Source organism: Engystomops pustulosus, chromosome 3 (genome assembly GCF_040894005.1).
Source record: "Engystomops pustulosus chromosome 3, aEngPut4.maternal, whole genome shotgun sequence".
NCBI classification, from domain to species: Eukaryota; Metazoa; Chordata; class Amphibia; order Anura; family Leptodactylidae; genus Engystomops; species Engystomops pustulosus.
Window position 1 is genome coordinate 165,406,438 of NC_092413.1, and position 22,977 is coordinate 165,429,414.

General features: G+C 41.6%; 1 protein-coding gene across 2 annotated transcripts in view; it reads left to right on the plus strand.

Moving 5' to 3' along the window:
• The window catches only part of BCHE (butyrylcholinesterase), a 57,662-nt gene extending 35,335 nt beyond the window's left edge, over positions 1-22,327 (plus strand). Inside the window, exon 4 of one of the 2 annotated variants that reach the window (XM_072142884.1) lies at positions 17,905-22,327. In XM_072142884.1, coding sequence (XP_071998985.1) covers positions 17,905-18,029 — 125 coding nt within the window. In that variant the 3' untranslated portion in view covers positions 18,030-22,327. Of the gene's footprint in view, positions 1-1,145; positions 1,573-17,904 lie in introns of those variants that run through there. The other variant, XM_072142886.1, reaches the window with a different exon arrangement.
• Positions 22,328-22,977: the final 650 nt, after the last annotated feature.

A 22,977-nucleotide genomic window follows, 5' to 3' on the forward strand; every position in this document is an offset into this window, starting at 1 on the left:
ATATCTCCATTTACATGTAGTCTACAGTGTCTGACCCTTGTGTAACTCTGTTGTAGGAGATTTTGCAGTGCCATACAAAATTGCACGGCAGCCTGTATGACCTATGATAATGGATATATCTATTTATAAATACATTTTAGGTGAAGTGATTGTCTAAACTGCAAACTTATATGCATACCTTATATTCTGATTGCATTCATCTATAAATGCATTTTAGGTGGGATAACTGTCTTGATTAATTTCCCTAATACAAAATATACACATGTTTTCAAGGGCATGCAATCTTATATGCACCTCAAGGGTTCCAGAATCTTATTGCTCATTTGTTATCCCTTTTCAGGGCCGGATTCAGGTTTCAGTAGGCCCCTGGACAAGAGAGCCTTAGTGGGCCCCTTTGCAGTGAACTCATGTGACATCATTATAAATTAAGAAACTAAGAAAAATGTTCCCAAACGTTCCCAATTCCCAAACAGCCCTGTTATGGTTATTTTATATAAAGCCTCCTCATAGTTTAATTATATAAAACCCCATGATAGTTCTAGTATATACAGTCAGCCATTGATTCATTATATACAGCCCCCTCACTAGGCATTTCCTGGCTGCTGGAGACTGAGATTCAACCACGTGGACCCCCCAGAATCTCTGGTCCCTGGTCCCACTTGCCTGGGTGTGCCTGGTGCTTGCACTAGCCCTGTCCCTTATTACATGTTGCCCTCAAAGATTCTGCATAACTTGTGTATGGACATGTCAGATACAAGTAACTAGTTACATTTCTGCATTTTTTTTTATGCATCAAGCTCAGTGCAAGGGCAGTTTATTCTAATTAGAGGTGGAACAGAACACACTAATCTTACTTTATTAGCGACAGTCTCATTTCTGTCTAAGGTAGTCATTTCACATAGATTGATGAGGTCAGTGTTAATAAGATGCCTGACTTATGATTTGATTTGTGTGACCTTATCACTAAGAAAGTAAACAGGTGGCAATAATATATCACACTGTGTGTCCTTCTCCTGCCTTTCAGGATGTGAATTCCTCAGTGGAATTACAGCGTTACATTGGGTTGAATTTCTATGAAGTAATTAACCAGATCAATTATGTATGAAGACATATGTTTAATGATGTTTATGTTTCTATTGTCACAGGTGTTATTATCAAGGGCTGCTTTATTACATTAAGCTCCATTGAGATTCTGAGAAGGATAAAAGACTAGAAATGGAGATATTCTAAGCAATGAATACGCTTTTTAAGTTAACTGAAAGAAGTTTCCGTACAAAAGTTTTCTCACTTTTGCAATTAAAGAAAGAGCGATAATAATGGAGATGGTGACAATCTTCACCATTCATTTGGCAGCAGCATTATCGTGACTGCTTTAATAGCTGTAGTTGTGTTTTATTTAACTTTATTGGAGTCTTACTGTTCGCTGTTCTGTTCCCTGATAAAGAACATTCTCGACTCTCTGGCAGCTGGCAACAAGTATATGAGCAAATAACCCACGGTTCCATGCAGGGGATGATTTGGAGAATTGGGACAATAGTTGTACCCTCTGTGCTATAAAAAGCAAATCTATTGCACTGGTCAATAAAAGTAAAATATCAATGTAAGAGTCTGACTTGTTGCTATGAAAACTAATCAGAACATTTGCTTGAAAAGATTTTCTTTTTTGTTTAACAAAGCTACACAAGCAATTTCTTCAAGACTTTTAAGCGCCACTTTATTTTCAAGCACAGTATACTTACGTCCTAAACATTATGTTACAACAGTTTGGACATGTTTAGTACTTAGTTCTGGATCAATATACAGTTAGGTGAATCCACCACTGCAACACTGAGCTTGGTGGCCCCCAAAGCCCTCCATAAGTTCTGCAGAACCTTTAAGTACATCATACAAATATTCAGCATACAACATTTCAATTACCCTATAATAATATGGGTTGATTACAAAGAAAAATTCCCAGTTTAAATCTATAAGCTTTGGATGACTAACATTACATAAATATAATGTCTGGCCAATCTGTATCCTGGGCCTTATTGATCACATTGCAGCATATAGAGCTAAGAGCTAAGGAGCTAAGAGGGCATATATTTAAGGCCCAGGTTTGTCAGCAGGTTGCTAACAGGGCTCCTAGTATCATAACAGTCCAAGGCATGGGAATAAAAAGAAATGAGTCAGCTATGTCTTAGGAATTTTTGAATGCATGTCAGGTAATATTTGCATGTGGTGGGCCCCGTTTTTAGATTTTTTGGTGGGCATTCCTGTGCAACAGTAGAATAAAGCAAAAAAATTTGAGCAGCACTTGTGTAGGTAGATCACGGTGCAAATCTTCAAAAGCAGCCGATCCAGACACATCAAAAGTTCTGGTGAACTTTTGATGCATCTGGATTACCTGTTCAACAGCAAATGTAGGTATAAAAATGTATATGTAGGTATAAAAAAATCTACACAATCCTTCTTAAAGTGAACCTGTAACCAGTAATGAAATTTTTAGCTGGTGACAGGATCACATTTGCTATGCTTATTTTAAAAATGCATTTGATAGCATTCTGAATACTGCCACTAATTTATAAAACTTTATTTCACATTACCAGGCTCTCTGCCTTCAGCAAAAGGGGAGGGCAGCTGCAGCAGCCTGTGTGTCTGTGTCTCAATCCCCTCATGAATTCCTCGGCTACTTCATACCATCCCCCTCATGGGAGGAAGTGAGGAGGGAGGAGCTGGAAGAGTGTAGAGTAGAGGAGACGCAGATGCAGACACTACCATAGCTGCTTCCTCCCCACACACGCTTATGACGGGGAGCCAAGTAATTAGAAATAACGTTTTATAAGATACTGAAATGATTCAGAGCATTTTGAAAATCAGCATAGCACAGGCTATTGGAACTTGTCAGCAGCTGAAAATGACATTCCCGGCAACAGGTTTGTACCACCTTTCATATAACTTATAATGTTGACAATTTAACTGAAAAACTACAATCTTTCAGGGTGAAAATAAAAATATAGAAGTAAAGTAATACTTAACCCCCCTACTGATGAACATTGGTGCCTGAATGTCCAGGTCAATTTTTCACTTCATTTTTACATATTCTTTTTCTTTATAAAATTTGCCAATAATTTAATACAAATGTAGATTTTGTCATTTTTTTACTTAAACGGTTAAGGACCGGGCCCTTTCCTGTTTTTTTCATGTCCATTTTTCACTCCCCACCTTCAAAAATCTATAACTTTTTTATTTTTACACATAAAGAGCTGTGTGATAGCTTGTTTTCTGCGTAATAAATTGCACTTCATAGTGATGGTATTAAATATTCCATGCCATGTACTCAGAAGCGGGAAAAAATTCTAAATGCAGTGAAAATGGTGAAAAAACGCATTTGTGCCATTTTCTTGTGGGCTTGGATATTACGTCTTTCACTGAGCACCCCAAATGACATGTCTACTTTATTCTTTGGGTTGGTACGATTAAGGGGATACCAAATTTGTATAGGTTTTATAATATTTTCATACATTTACAAAAATTAAAACCTCCTGTACAAAAATTATTTTTTCGATTTTGCCAGCTTCTGGCGCCAATAACTTTTTTATACTTTGGTGTACGGAGTTGTGGGTGGTGTAATTTTTTGCGAAATTTGATAATATTTTCAATGCTGCCATTTTTAGGACTGTACAATCTTTTGATCACTTTTTATAGATTCTTTTATATTTTTCAAAATTGCAAAAAAGTGCCATTTTTTACTTTGGGCGCTATTTTCCGTTACGGGGCTAAACGCTTTGAAAAACCGTTAATAGATTTTGATAGATCGGGCATTTTCGGACGCGTTGATACCTAATGTGTTTATGATTTGTACTGTTTATTTATATTTATGTCAGGTCTAGGGAAAGGGGGGTGATTTGAATTTTTAGGTTTTTTTATTATACTTTTTTTTAAACTTTTTTTTATTTTTACTACTTTTCAGACTCCCTGGGGTACTTTTATCCTAGGTTGTCTGATTGATCCTATCATATACTGCCATACTACAGTATGGCAGAATATGGGGATTTTCCTCCTAATTTTTTACAATGTGCTATCAGCACATTGTAATGAAGGGGTTAAAACGAAATAGCCTCGGGTCTTCGGAAGACCCGAGGCTACCATGGAGACAGATCCCCACTCCCCGATGACGTCACGGGGAGCAGTGATCCCAGGAAAGATGGCGGCGCCCATGCTTTGCCGGCAGCCATCGCTGTGATAACACACCGATCGCGGGTGTTACCGGTAAGTCTGTGCTGCAATAAGCAGCAAAGACTTACCGGCTATGGAGAGGGCTCAGCCCGTGAGCCCTCTCCATGCAGCGTGACTCGAACCGCCACAGTGAATACACGAGGGGCGGGCGCGAACCGGTTAAAGTATTTTTAAATAAGTAATAACTTTTACCAAAATATGTTATAAATATGCTTAACAGAACTGGAGATATCCATTCTTAAAGTTACAATCGCGAATACAAAGCTGTACATAAAAACATTTTTTTAGTATATATTTAAGGGTGGATACCTCCAGTTGTGTTAAGAATCCTTACAAAATCTATACATCATATTGAAGGGGAGATTCTTCTGTTTAAAATGACATATAATTTATGGGGAAGATTTAACATTAGTCCTATGAAGCTTCTTGGCGTATAATTGTCGCAAATTTGTTGCAAACATCATTTTTTGCTGGGTTTTTTTTTGTGAGAGAAAAAACGCAATTCTAAAGTTACACAATGGCAGAAAAATACACCACAGAGTGTGCAACACCACATTTATCAACTGAGAATTTTCTATGGCCATTTGAAGTTGGTCTCTGTCAAGATGTTTATAAACGTCCTTTTGTGGCAGTCCTGAAGGGGTTAAGTACCCTTTCCATTTTGTTATCAGCATGGCCCATCTGCTTTATATTTCACAACCTCTGGCCACTCTGTCTTGTACATCCTTTTTATTGTTTGACAGAAGCCAGTGTGGCCAAAACGTAGCAGAAAATATCTTTGAGCTATAGTAAAATCATCCCTGAATTGCATTAAACTAAGAAGTAGACCATTTATCTTCTACTGTAGCTACATATTTAACACACGTTTATATTTGATTGGCTACTTTAGACACAGCTACATCTCCAACTACACCAACCTGTGTTCCCCTGTAATAATACACTGAATCTTCTGTAGTGTAAAACATACATTCATCTATATTTAGGTAACATAAGTAATTTTTTTTACTACTAATACGCCCCCTTGAACACATATATTTATATAATACAAATGTATATAAACCAAACACCCTCATGGTAAAATTGTAACCAAAAGTAACAATTAGAGATGGGTGAATCGAGTCTAAGAAATCAGAATTCGTTTAGAATTTCAGGAAAATTTTGGTTCAGCACGAATCCAAAGTTTACGGTGATTGGTGGGAACAAATTTATTTTCCCCTTTATTAGCAAAATGGCAGCTAGCACAATGTGTTACATGGAGCAGAGAACTCTGGGAAGAAGAAAGGAACACCCTCAATCACATGTGCAGACATGCAAGCCAATCAGCTACCGGCAGACTTATGTGATGTTACAGCCCTATAAAAACAGACGGCCATTTGTAATTCTGTCATTTCACGCTGCATGTGCTGTCTCTAGTGTCTAGCTGCTTGTACTCAGGAGTGATTTGCTTAAAGTGCAGGGTGTCAGATTTGGGGTTCTGTATTCCCTAAATCTCAATTCATTTTTGTTGCTAAAGTTGATATCAAGAAATCCGTGTCAAATCCTCATAGTTGATTAACCAATATGTCAGACAGAGAGGTGGCAGGTGGAGCAGGCACAGGTCGCAGCACAGTCAGTGGACATCGCAGCATGGGTGGCCAGAACTTCCGGTGTCGATTGGTTTACTCGATTGGTTTACTAGGTCATCCACTTCCTCCCAAATGACATCTGACAACCTTTCTGTGGGCAGAAAGTGAGGCGTGGCAAAGGAGCTAATGTTGGCACCATGGCCCTGCGTCAACACATGCAGCGTCACAATCCAATGGCCTGGGAAAAACGGGTCTCAGATGTGGTCCATCCTACTACTGCAACAACAGCAGCATCACCTGGTAGAAGGCATGCCATTTCAGTCAGTCAAGGCTCCAGCACCTCTGCTGAAGGGAGCTGTTTGTCTTTGACACCTGGTCTTTTACACCTGGTCCAGATGCTCCTGCTTCTCACTACCCATGGCGCTAGTAGTCGCTGAAAGAGGCAATTACAAGAGACAACTGTATGCGTCCAGCCATCCTAAGGTAAATTAGCTGACCCTGATCCTGTCTAAGTTGTTAGTACTGCAGTTCCTCCCTTTCCAAGTCATGGACTCTGCACCCTTCAGAGAACTAATGGCTTGTGCCAAACCGAGGTAGAGAGTTCCAAGCCAAAATTTCTTTTCCAAAAAAGCAGTACCAGCCCTTCACAAATATGTAGAACAGAAGGTGGGCCAGTCCTTGAGCCTATCGGTTTCTTCCAAGGTGAACAGCAGCGCGACGTGTGAAGCTGTAACTATGGTCAGGGCCAGTACATGTGCTTTACGTCCCACTCCGTGAATGTGCTTCCCGCCCAGCCACACCAACAACTTGAACAGGAGACACCATTTTCTCCTCCACGTTGTCAAACTGCTGCTCCTGCGCCAATGTTCGCTTCCTCCTTCTTCACCACCACAAGTCTAAGTGCTGCTCCATCATACCACATGTGCAGGACACAGCAGTGTCTCGCAGTTCTACACCTGGTTTGCCGGGCGAACAAAGTCACACAGGGGAGGAACTGCTCTGCATCATGCAATAAGAAATCAATGTGTGGCCTTCTCCGGCGTTAACTGCAAATCGGAATCATGGTGACAGACAATGGGAGGAACATGGTGTCCGCACCAAGGAGGGATGGTCCATGCGCCCTGCATGGCACACATATTCAATCTGGTTGTCAAAAGGTTCCTGAAGTCTTCCACCCATCGGAAATACATTCTAAAAATGGCCACCAAACTGTGCATGCACTTCATCCATTCTTACAAAGCCAAGCACACCCTCCTCAAGTTTCAGCGGCAAAACGGCCGCCCCCAACATAGGCTGATATGCAATGTTTCCACCCGTTGGAATTACCGCTTCCATTAGTCCATATGTTAGAATTTACTTGAATAACTTTTTCCAGCTTTTGTATACCTTCTTAAGAAGAGGAAATGTGTGGCACTACAGGACTTCTAAGTATATGAAAACTATATAGGCTGGTTCATGGACCTATGGCAGTGCTCTGCAAAGGCTATAAGTAGAGATGAGCGAGCACTAAAATGCTCGGGTACTCGTTATTCGAGACGAACTTTTCCCGATGCTCGAGTGCTCGTTTCGAGTAACGGGCCCCATTGAAGTCAATGGGAGACTCGAGCATTTTTCAAGGGGACCAAGGCTCTGCACAGGGAAGCTTGGCCAAACACCTGGGAACCTCAGAAAAGGATGGAAACACCACGGAAATGGACAGGAAACAGCAGGGGCAGCATGCATGGATGCCTCTGAGGCTGCTTAATCGCACCATTATGCCAAAATTATGGGCAACAGCATGGCCATGACAGAGTGACCGAATGAGGCTAGATAGCATCTAAAACATCCAATAATTGACCCTGACACTATAGGGGACGGCATGCAGAGGCAGCGGCAGCGGCAGCAGCGGCAGGCTAGAGAGTGTCATGGCAACATACCCTAAATGGACTCAGGCTTCAAACCAATGGGTGGCAGAGAGGAACCAAAGGAGGTGAGCAAGAAGCGCTCAAATAATATCGGTACATGATAAAAGTTTGCCAGTATATTTTGTGGATTACACAGCAGGGTGGCGACAAAGTTAACATGGAAGCCATGAAAACAATCCAAAATTCTGCCTGACACAGCTCGTTTGATAAGGGGACCATGTATGGAGGCAGTGAACTAGTAGTAGATTAAAGGTGCTGCAGTTAAAACTATGTTAGTTGGATCTTGGCATGGAGCTGGCGCTCCGCTGCCAGGCGAGCTTTTGCCAATCCAAGCCCCTGTCTCTAGGCTACTCCCCAAACAGCACTTCTAAGAACCTTTTGTATAAGATCAAGTGTAGTAGCATTCTTATAAGTTTGGGATATGGCGGGTGAGGGGAATGTAAACATCTGCGCAAGAAGCGCTGAAATAATATCCGTAAATGAAAAAAGTTTTCCAGTATATTTTGTGGCTTACACAGCACGGTGGCGACAAAGTTAACAAGTTTGATGCGGAATGCCCTATAATAGCTCTTGGGCGGTGTGCCTTTTATCACCTAGGCTCAGCAGTTTGAGCACCGCCTGCTGTCGCTTAGCGACGGCACTGCTGCTGTGCCTAGAGCTACCGACTGATGGCGCCATGCCCACGGATGGTAATTCGGAGGAGGAGGTGGAGGAGGGGTGGGAGGAGGAGGAGGCATAGTAGGCCTGAAACACCTGGACCGAGGTAGGCCCCGCAATCCTCTGCGTCGGCAGTATATGACCAGCCCCAGGGTCAGACTCGGTCCCAGCCTGCACCAAGTTAAGTGTAGTAGCGTTCTTATAAGTTTGGAATATGGCGGGTAAGGGGAATGTAAACAGATGCGCAAGAAGCGCTGAAATAATATCCCTAAATGGTAAAAGTTTGCCAGTATATTTTGAGGATTACACAGCAGGGTGGCGACAACGTTAACAAGTTTGTTGTGGAAGCCATGAAAACAACCCAAAATTCTGCCTGACACAGCACGATTGATAAGGCGGCCATGTATGGAGGCAGTGAACTAGTAGTAGATTAAAGGTGCTGCAGTTAAAACTATGTTAGTTGGTTCTTGGCATGGAGCTGGCGCTCCGCTGCCAGGCGAGCTTTCGCCAATCCAAGCCCCTGTCTCTAGGCTACTCCCCAAACAGCACTTCTAAGAACCTTTTGTATAAGATCAAGTGTAGTAGCGTTCTTATAAGTTTAGGATATGGCGGGTGAGGGGAATGTAAACAGATGCGCAAGAAGCGCTGAAATAATATGCGTAAATGGTAAAAGTTTGCCAGTGTATTTTGTGGATAACACAGCAGGGTGGCGACAAAGTTAACAACTTTGATGTGGAATCCATGAAAACAACCCAAATTTCGGCCTGACACACCTCGTTTGATAAAGGGACGATGTATGGAGGCAGCTATATGGACGACTTTTCGAGGTAGCAATGGAGACAACGTGTGGAGGCTGCTATGGAGACAATTCAATTTGGATAGTGCCTGTATGTGGCAGTCCAAAAAAGTTTTCAAACCAGAGGAGCAGGTAGGTGGCCCTCCATAAAAATGGAATAGATTGAGTGCCTGTATGTGGCAGTCCAAAAAAGTTTTCAAACCAGAGGAGCAGGTAGGTGGCCCTCCATAAAAATGGAATAGATTGAGTGCCTGTATGTGGCAGTCCAAAAAAGTTTTCAAACCAGAGGAGCAGGTACGTGGCCCTCCATAAAAATGGAATAGATTGAGTGCCTGTATGTGGCAGTCCAAAAAAGTTTTCAAACCAGAGGAGCAGGTAGGTGGCCCTCCATAAAAATGGAATAGATTGAGTGCCTGTATGTGGCAGTCCAAAAAAGTTTTCAAACCAGAGGAGCAGGTAGGTGGCCCTCCATAAAAATGGAATAGATTGAGTGCCTGTATGTGGCAGTCCAAAAAAGTTTTCAAACCAGAGGAGCAGGTAGGTGGCCCTCCATAAAAATGGAATAGATTGAGTGCCTGTATGTGGCAGTCCAAAAAAGTTTTCAAACCAGAGGAGCAGGTAGGTGGCCCTCCAGAAAAATGGTATAGATTGAGTGCCTGTATGTGGCAGTCCAAAAAAGTTTTCAAACCAGAGGAGCAGGTAGGTGGCCCTCCATAAAAATGGAAGATTGAGTGCCTGTATGTGGCAGTCCAAAAAAGTTTTCAAACCAGAGGAGCAGGTAGGTGGCTCTGCAGAAAAATTGAATAGATTGAGTGCCTGTATGTGGCACTCCCAAAAATTGTTTAAAACAGAGGACCGGGTCGGTGGCCCTCCATAAAAATTAAATGCATAAAGTACTATAGCTAGAGCCAGTGGGCCCTGTCAAAAAATAGCCAGTTTCCTCTGCTTTACTGTACAAAGAGGAGGAGAAGGAGGAAAATGAGGAGGAGGAGGAGTGGATAAATTATTCAGGTTGAGTTTCCTTCACCTGGTGGAGATTGGAAATTAGGAGAAATCCAGGCTTTATTCATCTTGATAAGCGTCAGCCTGTCAGCGCTGTCAGTCGACAGGCGTGTACGCTTATCGGTGATGATGCCACCAGCTGCACTGAAAACCCGCTCGGACAAGACGCTAGCGGCAGGGCAGGTAAGAACCTCCAAGGCGTACAGCGCCAGTTCGTGCCACATGTCCAGCTTTGAAACCCAGTAGTTGTAGGGAGCTGTGTGATCATTTAGGACGATGGTATGGTCAGCTACGTACTCCCTCACGATCTTTCTGTAAAGATCAGCCCTACTCTGCCGAGACTGGGGACAGGTGACAGTGTCTTGCTGGGGTGACATAAAGCTGGCAAAAGCCTTGTAAAGCGTACCCTTGCCAGTGCTGGACAAGCTGCCTGCTCGCCTACTCTCCCTCGCTACTTGTCCCGCAGAACTACGCACTCTGCCGCTAGCGCTGTCAGAAGGGAAATACTGTTTCAGCTTGTGCACCAGGGCCTGCTGGTATTCATGCATTCTCACACTCCTTTCCTCTCCAGGGATGAGAGTGGAAAGATTTTGCTTGTACCGTGGGTCCAGGAGAGTGAACACCCAGTAATCGGTGCTGGAATAAATTCTTTGAACGCGAGGGTCACGGGATAGGCAGCCTAGCATGAAATCTGCCATATGCGCCAGAGTACCAACGCGTAAGAATTCACTCCCCTCACTGGCCTGACTGTCCATTTCCTCCTCCTCCAACTCCTCCAACTCCTCTTCTTCTGCCCATACACGCTCAACAGTGAAGGACTCAACAATGGTCCCCTCTTGTGTCTCGCCAACATTCTCCTCCTCTTCCTCCTCATCCTCCTCCACCTCCTCCGATATGCGCTGAGAAACAGAACTAAGGGTGCTTTGGCTATCAACAAGGGAATCTTCTTCCCCCGTCTCTTGTGAGGAGCGCAAAGCTTCCGACTTCATGCTGACCAGAGAGTGTTTCAACAGGCCAAGCAGCGGGATGGTGAGGCTGATGATGGCGGCATCGCCACTGACCATCTGTGTTGACTCCTCAAAGTTACTCAGCACCTGACAGATATCAGACATCCACGTCCACTCCTCATTGTAGACTTGAGGAAGCTGACTGACCTCGGCGGCGCTGCTGGTAAACTCTGGATAACATGGTCAGTGTTGAATTCCACCTCGTGGGCACGTCGCACAACAGTCGGTGAGCGGGCAGTTGGAGGCGGCGCTGCGCTGCCCTGAGAGTGGCAGCATCTGTGCTGGACTTCCTGAAATGCGCACAGATGCGGCGCACCTTCGTGAGCAAATCAGACAGATTGGGGTATGTCTTGAGGAAACGCTGAACTATGAGATTTAACACATGGGCCAGGCATGGCACATGTGTCAGTCTGCCGAGTTGCAGAGCCGCCACCAGGTTACGGCCGTTGTCACACACAACCATGCCTGGCTTCAGGTTCAGCGATGCCAGCCACAGATCAGTCTGCGCCGTGATGCCCTGTAATAGCTCTTGGGCGGTGTGCCTTTTATCGCCTAGGCTCAGCAGTTTCAGCACCGCCTGCTGTCGCTTAGCGACGGCACTGCTGCTGTGCCTAGAGCTACCGACTGATGGCGCCATGCCCACGGATGGTCGTTCGGAGGAGGAGATGGAGGAGGGGTGGGAGGAGGAGGAGGCATAGTAGGCCTGAAAGACCTGGACCGAGGTAGGCCCCGCAATCCTCGGCGTCGGCAGTATATGACCAGCCGCAGGGTCAGACTCGGTCCCAGCCTCCACCAAGTTAACCCAATGTGCCGTCAGCGATATATAGTGGCCCTGCCCGGCAGCACTCGTCCACGTGTCCGTGGTCAGGTGGACCCTGTCAGAAACGGCGTTGGTCAGGGCACGGATTATGTTGTCTGACACGTGCTGGTGCAGGGCTGGGACGGCACATCGTGAAAAGTAGTGGCGGCTGGGGACCGAATACCGAGGGGCGGCCGCCACCATGAGGCTGCGAAAGGCCTCGGTCTCTACTAGCCTATAGGGCAGCATCTCCAGGCTTAGCAATCTGGAGATGTGCACATTAAGGGCTTGGGCGTGCGGGTGGGTTGCACTATATTTGCGTTTCCGCTCCAGCGTCTGGGGTATGGAGAGCTGAACGCTGGTGGATGCTGTGGAGGATCGTGGAGGTGACGATGGGGTTTTTGTGGCAGGGTCCTGGGCAGGGGGCTGACTATCAGCTGACACAGGGGAAGGAGCAGTGGTGTGCACGGCCGGAGGTGAACGCGCTTGTTGCCACTGAGTGGGGTGTTTAGCATTCATATGCCTGCGCATACTGGTGGTAGTTAAGCTAGTAGTGGTGGAACCCCTGCTGATCCTGGTTTGGCAAATGTGGCACACCACAGTCCGTCGGTCATCCGGTGTTTCCTTAAAGAACCTCCAGACTTCTGAAAATCTAGCCCTCGCCGCAGGAGCCCTCGCCACGGGAGCTTCACTAGTTGACACATTTGGCGCTGATGCACCAGCTCTGGCCCTGCCTCTCCGTCTGGCCCCACCACTGCCTCTTCCAACCTGTTCTGGTCGAGGACTCTCCTCCGTCTCAGAAGCACTGTGTTCACCCGGCCTCTCAACCCAGCTTGGGTCTGTCACCTCATCATCCTCCGATCCCTCAGTCTGCTCCCCCCTCGGACTTCCTGCCCTGACAACAACTTCCCCACTGTCTGACAACCGTGTCTCCTCATCGTCGGACACCTCTTTACACACTTCTTCCACTACGTCAAGAAGGTCATCATCACCCACAGACTGCGACTGGTGGAAAACCTGGGCATCGGAAAATTGCTCATCAGCAACCGGACAAGTGGTTTGTGACTGTGGGAAGGGTCCAGAAAACAGTTCCTCAGAGTATGCCGGTTCAAATGGCAAATTTTGCTGGGAGGGGGCAGACTGGGGGGGAGGAGGCTGAGGTGCAGGAGCTGGAGGAGTGCCGATTTCGGTGACATGGGTTGACTGCGTGGAAGACTGACTGGTGGACAAATTGCTCGAAGCATTGTCGGCAATCCACGACATCACCTGTTTGCACTGTTCTGGCCTCAACAGTGCTCTACCACGAGTCCCAGTAACTTCAGACATGAACCTAGGGAGTGTAGCTCTGCGGCGTTCTCCTGCTCCCTCATCAGCAGGTGGTGTCTCACCCCGCCCAGGACCACGGCCTCTGACCCCTGCAGTAGTTGGACGCCCACGTCCCCGCCCTCGTCCTCTACCCCTAGCCCTCGGGTTAAACATTTTGAAAATGAGAGTTATAACTTTAATTTTTTTTTTACCTTTTTTTTGTGTTTTTTTTTTTTTTGTGTGTTTTTTAGTTTTTAAAACCAAACGATGCTATCCTACTGCTATGGCTATTTTCTAGCCAAGTATGAAAGCACACTGCTATGCCAGATGAGATGACGCTGAGTTATTAAATAAATAAACGTAAAATAAAAAAGGAAATGGCAGACTGTGCCTAATTGAAATCCAACCCCGGGCCCTAATAAATTTTCCCACTTCGGTCTTTGCGATGGATATGTGCGTCACTAAGCGCAAAACACAGTGGTCGCAAGTCTCACTCCAAATTGCTCACAATTTGCTAGTAGATGCACTGCAACAACTACAGCCACCAGCAGATCAACCAGAAATCAAATATATATAACGCTACTGTAGGCGTAAGTAAGCCGTTTGGATTCTCCTATGGCTATTTTCTAGCCAAGTATTAAAGCACACTACTATGCCAGATGAGATGACGCTGAGTTATGAAAAAAATAAACGTAAAATAAAAAAGGAAATGGCAAACTGTGCCTAATTGAAATCCAACCCCGGGCCCTAATAAATTTTCCCACTTCGGTCTTTGCGATGGATATGTGCGTCACTAAGCGCAAAACATAGTGGTCGCAAGTCTCACTCCAAATTGCTCACAATTTGCTAGTAGATGCACTGCAACAACTACAGCTACCAGCAGATCAACCAGAAATCAAATATATATAACGCTACTGTAGGCGTAAGTAAGCCGTTTGGATTCTCCTATGGCTATTTTCTAGCCAAGTATTAAAGCACACTACTATGCCAGATGAGATGACGCTGAGTTATGAAAAAAATAAACGTAAAATAAAAAAGGAAATGGCAGACTGTGCCTAATTGAAATACAACCCCGGGCCCTAATAAATTTTCCCACTTCGGTCTTTGCGATGGATATGTGCGTCACTAAGCGCAAAACACAGTGGTCGCAAGTCTCACTCCAAATTGCTCACAATTTGCTAGTAGATGCACTGCAACAACTACAGCCACCAGCAGATCAACCAGAAATCAAATATATATAACGCTACTGTAGGCGTAAGTAAGCCGTTTGGATTCTCCTATGGCTATTTTCTAGCCAAGTATTAAAGCACACTACTATGCCAGATGAGATGACGCTGAGTTATGAAAAAAATAAACGTAAAATAAAAAAGGAAATGGCAGACTGTGCCTAATTGAAATACAACCCCGGGCCCTAATAAATTTTCCCACTTCGGTCTTTGCGATGGATATGTGCGTCACTAAGCGCAAAACACAGTGGTCGCAAGTCTCACTCCAAATTGCTCACAATTTGCTAGTAGATGCACTGCAACAACTACAGCCACCAGCAGATCAACCAGAAATCAAATATATATAACGCTACTGTAGGCGTAAGTAAGCCGTTTGGATTCTCCTATGGCTATTTTCTAGCCAAGTATTAAAGCACACTACTATGCAAGATGAGATGACACTGAGTTATTAAAAAAATAAACGTAAAATAAAAAGAAACTGGCAGACTTTGCCTAATTGAAATCAAATCCCTAATAAATTTTCCCACTTTGGTGTTTGAGGTGGATATGTGTGTCACTAAGAGCTAAACACAACGGTAGCAAGTCCCCCTGCTAATTCCTCACAATATGGTACTAGCTGCACTACTAGTGCCAGCAAGCCCAGCCACAAGCAAATAAAAAAAAAAAGGATAACGTTATTGTAGCCCTAAGAAGGGCTGTTGTAGAATCACTCCTGCCTAACAGTAAGCTAATAGAACACCCTAACGCTTTCCCTGACCAGCAGCAGCTCTCTCCCTAGCGGCATCCAGACAGAGAATGATCCGAGCAGCGCGGGCAGCGGCTAGTCTATCCCAGGGTCACCTGATCTGGCCAGCCAACCACTGCTATCGACGTGTAAGGGTACCACGTCATGCTGGGTGGAGTGCAGAGTCTCCTGGCTTGTGATTGGCTCTGTTTCTGGCCGCCAAAAAGCAAAACGGCGGGAGCTGCCATTTTCTCGAGCGGGCGAAATACTCGTCCGAGCAACGAGCAGTTACGAGTACGCTAATGCTCGATCGAGCATCAAGCTCGGACGAGTATGTTCGCTCATCTCTAGCTATAAGTAATTCTGTTAATAGAGCACCCGTGCCTGCATATGATAGCTAAGGATAATGATAGTCTTAGGTCTTAGGTCTGGCGGGTGGAGCGGCCGGCAAGCAAAACTATGCCAGTTCCAACCTGGCATAGTCTTGTCCATACAGTACAAATATTATGCCACCCAAAGTAATAAAACTTACACAAATTCATGAATACTTCTGTGTCTCACAGCTTTTCCTTACATCTAGATTTTGTGCTCTAAGAATTTACACCTATTTTCAATTTTAAGTATTTCTGATTTACTCATTTTAAATTGTACATGTACTATTATGGTTACTTGAAATATAATACTGTATTTCTACCACATATTTGCTATAATAACCATAATGGTGTTGGAAATCACTCAATAGTACATCCTTTAGATTGTGTGGATGCAGAAGTCTACTCTTACTTTATCTGTAGGGTTCCATTATTATAACACAAGTCTGTTTTTACACTTAAAATGAACACTTGTATAACCATGGCTTAAATTAATTCACAGAACATTGATGGTTTAGAGTGTTACCTACTCTTGTTTCAGGTTTGTAAACCTCCTGAGGTACAGAAGTTCTGTTCTCTCAGAAATCTACTGAGAAATGAGAAGAGCACAGATTTTGATAACATTCACAAGCTGCTCAGTGGGATTTCATAGAAACAGCTGTTGAGATAACTCTTAAAGTTTTCAGCACTGTATGTATGTCACAAAACCTTCAATGTTTGTACAATACACAGATAAAAAATCATATATTGAACAAGTCTGGTTCCAAAAGAGAAACATCTATGACATATCAAAAGAGATTATAAAAATAATTAGACCCTATGAGGGAGATTTATCAAAAGTGTCTAAGAGCAGAAATGTTCTAGTTGCCCATGGCGACCAGTCAGAACTCATTTTTTATTTTCCCACAACTGTTTATAAAGTTATAGTTGGGCTCTGATTGGTTACCATGAGCAACTACAAGAGCTTTAACTCTCCCCCTATATAGCCATTTAAAGAGTACCCTACAGAAAATGAATCTAGTTTCCTATCATGAAATATCTCAAGTAAACTAATACATTTGGGATTAATGTATTGCAATGGAGCCACCATGTATGCCACTGTGAACACATGAGGGAGTTTAAAGACACTTGATATCACAACCTCCCTTAATCATACTCACATACGAGCATACATGGTGGAGGGAGTCTGTAGGAACTTTTTTTCATAATTTTTTAAATTTTTTATGTATTGCGATGCCAAAATGGCAAAAAAGTGCAGACATTTGGGTGCCATACTTGTCAAGAGAAAAAAAGGGTTAATTATGCATCATGCAGCAAACAGGCTCAAGAGCCCTTGCCATACTCCCTTAATCGCCCCCTGATACACAGTTATAGATCGCTAAGGGATCAACAAACCCCATTAAACTGGGTTGAAACATTGAACAAATTAAGGATCTTCAACATGATTTGGAGAGTTTCCTTCTTTTATTGAAAGAGTCAGGATCCCCTTAAGAATCTGAAACCTTTTCCTGCAACTACTGATTTTTTTACCCTCTTTTGGAGAACTATTAATAATCAACACTAAAACATTTCTGGAGACATAATGCAGAAGCTGATGAATAAAGGCACAATTGGCCGCGTGACACCGTTTATTTTTTAACAGACGGCACACATCTGCACTAAATGCAGTACTTTTCAGTAGATCAGTGTCCACGGCTGTTATTTTAAACAGACAGCAAGACCAATCCATTAAAAAGTAGAGCATATCTTAATTGTAACAATTTGTAACAGATCACTTACTCATCATACCCATTTGTCACAGCTACATTTTGTAACGTTCATTTGCCGGTAGCCTTAGACTAAGACTATAGGAAAATCAATCCAAGTCCAGGTCCACTTTATACTGTGTTAACACATGGCATTAGTACAGCCACACAGTAATTTTGGGGCTTTCAAAATTTATTCAGCATTCACATATATATATATATATATATATATATATATATATATATATATATATTTATATATATATATATATATATATATATATATATATATATATATATATATATAAAACGTCATGCAAAAAATGTATAAAGTTGAAATAAATAGATCTAATGAATAAATTAATAGCTGCATACATGTTAAATAGTGAGTAAAAAAATTCTACTAATACAATAATTAATAAACAAATAAACCTGACATTTTCTAAATTCCCTATTTCTTCTACCAGATAGTCTTATACTTTGTTTTTCCAGAAACAATGTCACTAACACTCATTCATTTTCAATTAATGTAAACACATAGATTCAAATTTAGATTAATACACCCTTTGTAATCTTTTTTTTCAGGAAATATTGATGAAGTAGAACGACAGTGGAAGGCTGAATTCCATCGCTGGAACAATTACATGATGGACTGGAAAAATCAATTTAATGATTACAGCAGTAAGAAGGAAAGCTGCACCGATCTCTAATTAATGGCTTTACCCTTTCTAGATCCACCATAGTATGATTAGTACAAACATATTGGTAGTCATTTAAAATTGTGTATTATGCAAATTAAACAACAAAACATATCAATTGTTCTGTACAGTAAAAGAATATACAGTACTTTGTATAACAGTGTGCATGGCATAAAGTCTTGTACAAAAGTATATATATATATATGTTACTGAAGAATTCTGTTTGCTAAAAAACTTTGTGCATATGTCACATATTTCGTCACCAGACCTCATAAATACGAATTCATTAATACACTTGCATTAAGCGTGTTAGTATTCAATTGTCAATAAATTTTGATTTGTAAATGTCATCAGAGTGCTGAGTGACAAAATATTTGCATTGTAGGACCATGGCCGTACATAAGATTGTTTACACAGGGGTGGACGTATTTGCCTGTGCAGCCTATTGAGAATGGATGGAGAATAGATGGAGTCTATTCCAGTCATGTTAAGGTTTTCGCTGCTTACCTTCTTACTAGGTGACTAATAAATTAATAAGACCCTGCTTTTTCTTTATTAGTTGTGCAGTCAGAACAAATTCCCATTGGAACATCCCATGTGCAGAAATCTAATAACTATAATAGTTGTGATTTTATTATTTTCAAGAATGGCATTAAACCTTCTCTTGGACTTTTTAGTGAATCAACCATGACATCCAGTGGTAGTCTCAATGCTTTTTAAGGAAAGAACCCCTGCTTTTGTAGAGGATTCCTTCATGTCATCAGGTTATTAGAAAGGTCTCTGTATCATCTTTTTATATGCTTTTACTTTGTCAACTTTTTCAAAACTGAATTACAGTACTTCAAGTTTGATAAACGTTGTTACGCAAACTGGTCACACTCTTCTGTGTCAACTCTAGTTCAACTATGTACGTCTTAAATATAGATGTCCAAAATTGTAATAAATATTTAGTTTATGGACTGATTAGTGTTAAAGCAAAATTATGTACTTGAATATCCATGTTTCCCTTGATACATCCAACACCATAATTTGCATTGGCAGACCGAACCCAGGCCTCAGAATGAAGTTTAAGTTTGAGTTATGGATTTGGGCTAACCCACACATTTTAACACTTGTGATCGGTGCTGGCAATAATCATGGATGTTAACCCTTTAAAAGCCACCATCCATTTTCCCTAGAATCAATGTTCCCTGATGATGTCACAGGGAGTGGCTTTCCCAACACCATTTAAAGGGTTAAGACCTGCGATCAATGCCACCAACAATCACGGGTCTTCTCAGGTGTTGTCGACCAACGTTAGCTGAATGTTTTCAAGGTCCACATAGTAGCAGTTTAACCAAATATTTATAATCTTATAATTAATTGCCAACCTTCTTTCCCTATACCAACTGTATACTATTCTATTTATTCACACTGAACAACCAAAAAGTACCCATTAGGCTCTAATATGGACATTAACTACCAATAATGATTCTATCAAACCTTTGAGAAATATATCTACAGATTGTGAACTCAATGATTGTGAACCTTTCATAGACTAAGTGCCAAACTACTGTACAACCAAAAGCTACTTATTTATCACAAAGTGCCAACACAGTAGAAAAATATTGCTAACTTCTCCACCACATCATTCATTCATATTGGGGTCCTGAGGACAATATAGATATAGATGAAAGAAAGAGGAAAAATGTGGATACTTATTTTTTTCCACCAGGTTACCCACTAGCTTCCCACAGGGTCCCCTGAACAAAAAGAATTGCAAGTACCAAAGTAGGATATTGATAATCCAGCTCTCTCTATACCTACTCATTCCTTCTGCTATCCTAGGCAGCTCACAAAGTTTTGCCTCAAAATAGCGCTGAGCAGGATATAAGTGCAGCATGTCCTGGATTGTCTGAGACTGCAAGAGAATGCCTTGAGGATACTTAAGAATCGAGCAAACTCTGTGCTAGGCATCAGAGGGATCTGAGGGCCTTCCCTGGCATCACTGCACTAACTGATACCTCCTGGGTATAAATTATGAATAAAACATTATAAAATGAGAATATTTAAGATATGTCTACAAGCCCCTGAGCCCTTTTGGCTCCTTAGCATAATTATAAAAGTTGATTTTAGAAGGAAGGCATACATGTATAACAAGTAAAGGACCATTACCTCAGTCACAGTGCCTGGATGTTTATCATGCTTCATTTTGATAGTAGATTTTCTTTAAAGAGTAACTGTAAAGGATTTTGCTTTCCACAAATCAATAGCTCTTGGGATGTAAAGCAACTTTGCCTATTATCTTTATTACCTATATTCAGCAGTTTCCTTGCTATCCCCCTCAGATTACTTTATTGCTGCAATGGCTGCTGCCTCTCCATGTGCTGATAAGCCCTGGAGTCAGCTACGGTTTCATGAGAGGGGAGTAGCTGCTACTCCCTGCTCACAGTGAATGTAGCAGTGCTGGAAGTATCCAAGACAGTGAATGCAGCAAAGCTGGATGTGTATGCAGATGTTTCCTGCACATAATAGTGAGGTACAAGATCTCCCTGTTCCCTATCAGTCCCTCCATCACAGTCTGTGATTGTACAGAATTTATCTGTCTGTCTCTGCTCTTCTGGCTGCTCCCTTCCCCCAACTTTTTACAGGCAGTATCAGCTCTGTCCAAATACACTATAACCCTTAGTGCTCACAGAGCGCAGGCTATTGACTGCATGTAACTAGTGTACTAATGATTTATTTCACTTCTTACATGTTCCCTTCTCCTTTATGTGATGGAAGCTGTCAGACTGGGCACATATACATTCTGTATGTACTGTGCATGTTCCCTACTCCTCCATGTGATGGAAGCTGCCAGGCTGGTCACCATATACATCTTGTATGTGCCCTGTGCAGTGTTCAGTGGATTTACTTGTGGGAAACTAAATGGATTTAATGCTAAATTACTTTGAGAGATAACAAAAGGCATCATGGGATCTGTGCGCAAGCTAGCTGGCTTCAGCTTGAGAGCATAGACTGACAGACATTAGTCTCCGCCCACTTCATCTCTGGTGAGAAAGATTTTTGTCAAACACTTTCAGGACAGAAAATGCCATAACTTTGGAAAGAAAAGGACGAGCAGCACAAAGCAGGCATTGTTCTGTTTGTTTTCAAAGGGGGAATCATATATAATAATTTGGTAAAATTACTGTAGCTTTACGGTTACACTTTAAATCAGTTTTCTCCAGAGCATGCTCATTTTAATATCCCATTTTTAGGGATTATGAAATACGTTTCTCCTCATTTCTCTTGTCGATGTATGTACGTGTATTTGGGAATTTACTGTGGAGTAGAGCCAACTCATCTTTCTTAAAGACAAGTGATCTCTGTTGTATTGTCAGCCCCTCTGATTTAAATGATTTAATCAGTGCAATATTAATGAACCAGTTCTACTGTATTTGTTTAGATTAAGAATTACATTTTTATGGAATATTCTATTTTCATTTTTAAGATTTTTTTCCATATGTTCCTATGACATGTTAAACATATATAATTATATCTTGTATGTGTATTTGAATGTTCATAAGTAATAATTGTTAAATATATAAGATTAACAAAAATATATGTTGTTGTTACGTATTACTTTTTCTATGCATTGACCATGACTGACATTATTCCTTGGTGGAATAATAATAGGTTTTATGCATTGAAGAGGTCTGTCTACTATTTTATCTACAATAGACTCTTTAAGTGACTTGTTCTATAAAATATGGTTAATCCCCTTGAGTTGTTGAGACCATGTGATGCCCTTGAAGTCGCCAAAATGTTATTTTTGATGAAAGATGACCATGAGAAAAACAGATACATACAGAGGCCCCCCACATAAAATACATTTGCCCGGGGTCCACTGCCAGATTGATCCATCACTGACTGGCGTACAAAGCAGTATCTACTTGAAAAGTCTGCTGATATAGACTGACCTTCCTAATATTGACAACAGGGTGACAGCAGGGAAAAACCTTGAAGTAGTCTGACGCAGTTACAAAGGATTTTGTTATTATCAAGGAAAGTCACACATCTTCTAACATTAATGTGTATCTCTAACTGTGATCTGATGTAAAACACTGATCTAGGGAGAATTCAGAAAGTTAAAATGAGTATAAGAACATTTTGTAACATGGATCATGTTATTGTTTGGTATAATAAGAAAGTTTTTTATAAAAAACACAAAAATGCATCAAATTAATTGTACCTATAACTGTGGATATTTGTATGTATTCCTATTGTGCAAAATAATTTACTGTACAATTTTCAAGTGAAATCTAAAGGGAATTTGTCACGATAAAAAGACCCCATTTTTAAACCAAGAATTTGTTATGTTTGGGATTTTTAATTATTTCTAAATATATTTCCATGTCACGATCTACATTTTAATAAATAGCCCAATAAAAGATTGACATGTGCCAATCTTGTAGGGGTTTTCTTTACAGTAGCCCACTCATTTACATCACTGAAAACGCAATGACAGCAAAAAATAACACTTCTGCAAAAAGAATTATCATTACATCTCCTGAAATAGATGATGTCACATCTTTAATATTATAAAGGACATTTGGGTTAAAGCTTTCAACCTCACTCTAAAATTTACACTTTTAGGAACTGTAAATAACAACAAACACAAAAAAAGCATATGCTCTTATCACCCCAAACCAACATATTTGTAGCTTACTTAACATCCAGATGAATTTTCTCTATATTTTTTCCAAAGGTAATATAAATAACCACAAGAAAAAAAAACAAGTGCTTGATGTATACCATGGTGTTTTCAAAGTGTATCTGTAAATGTTTTACATTTTTATTATTTTTGCTATATTTTTTTAAAAAAATTAAGCTCCAAAATTAAATTAGAACATTAACTACAAACATATTAAGACATACATAAAATAAACTAGCATTACATTTATGACATTTTAGCCTTATTCAATAAACTTAGCGTAAC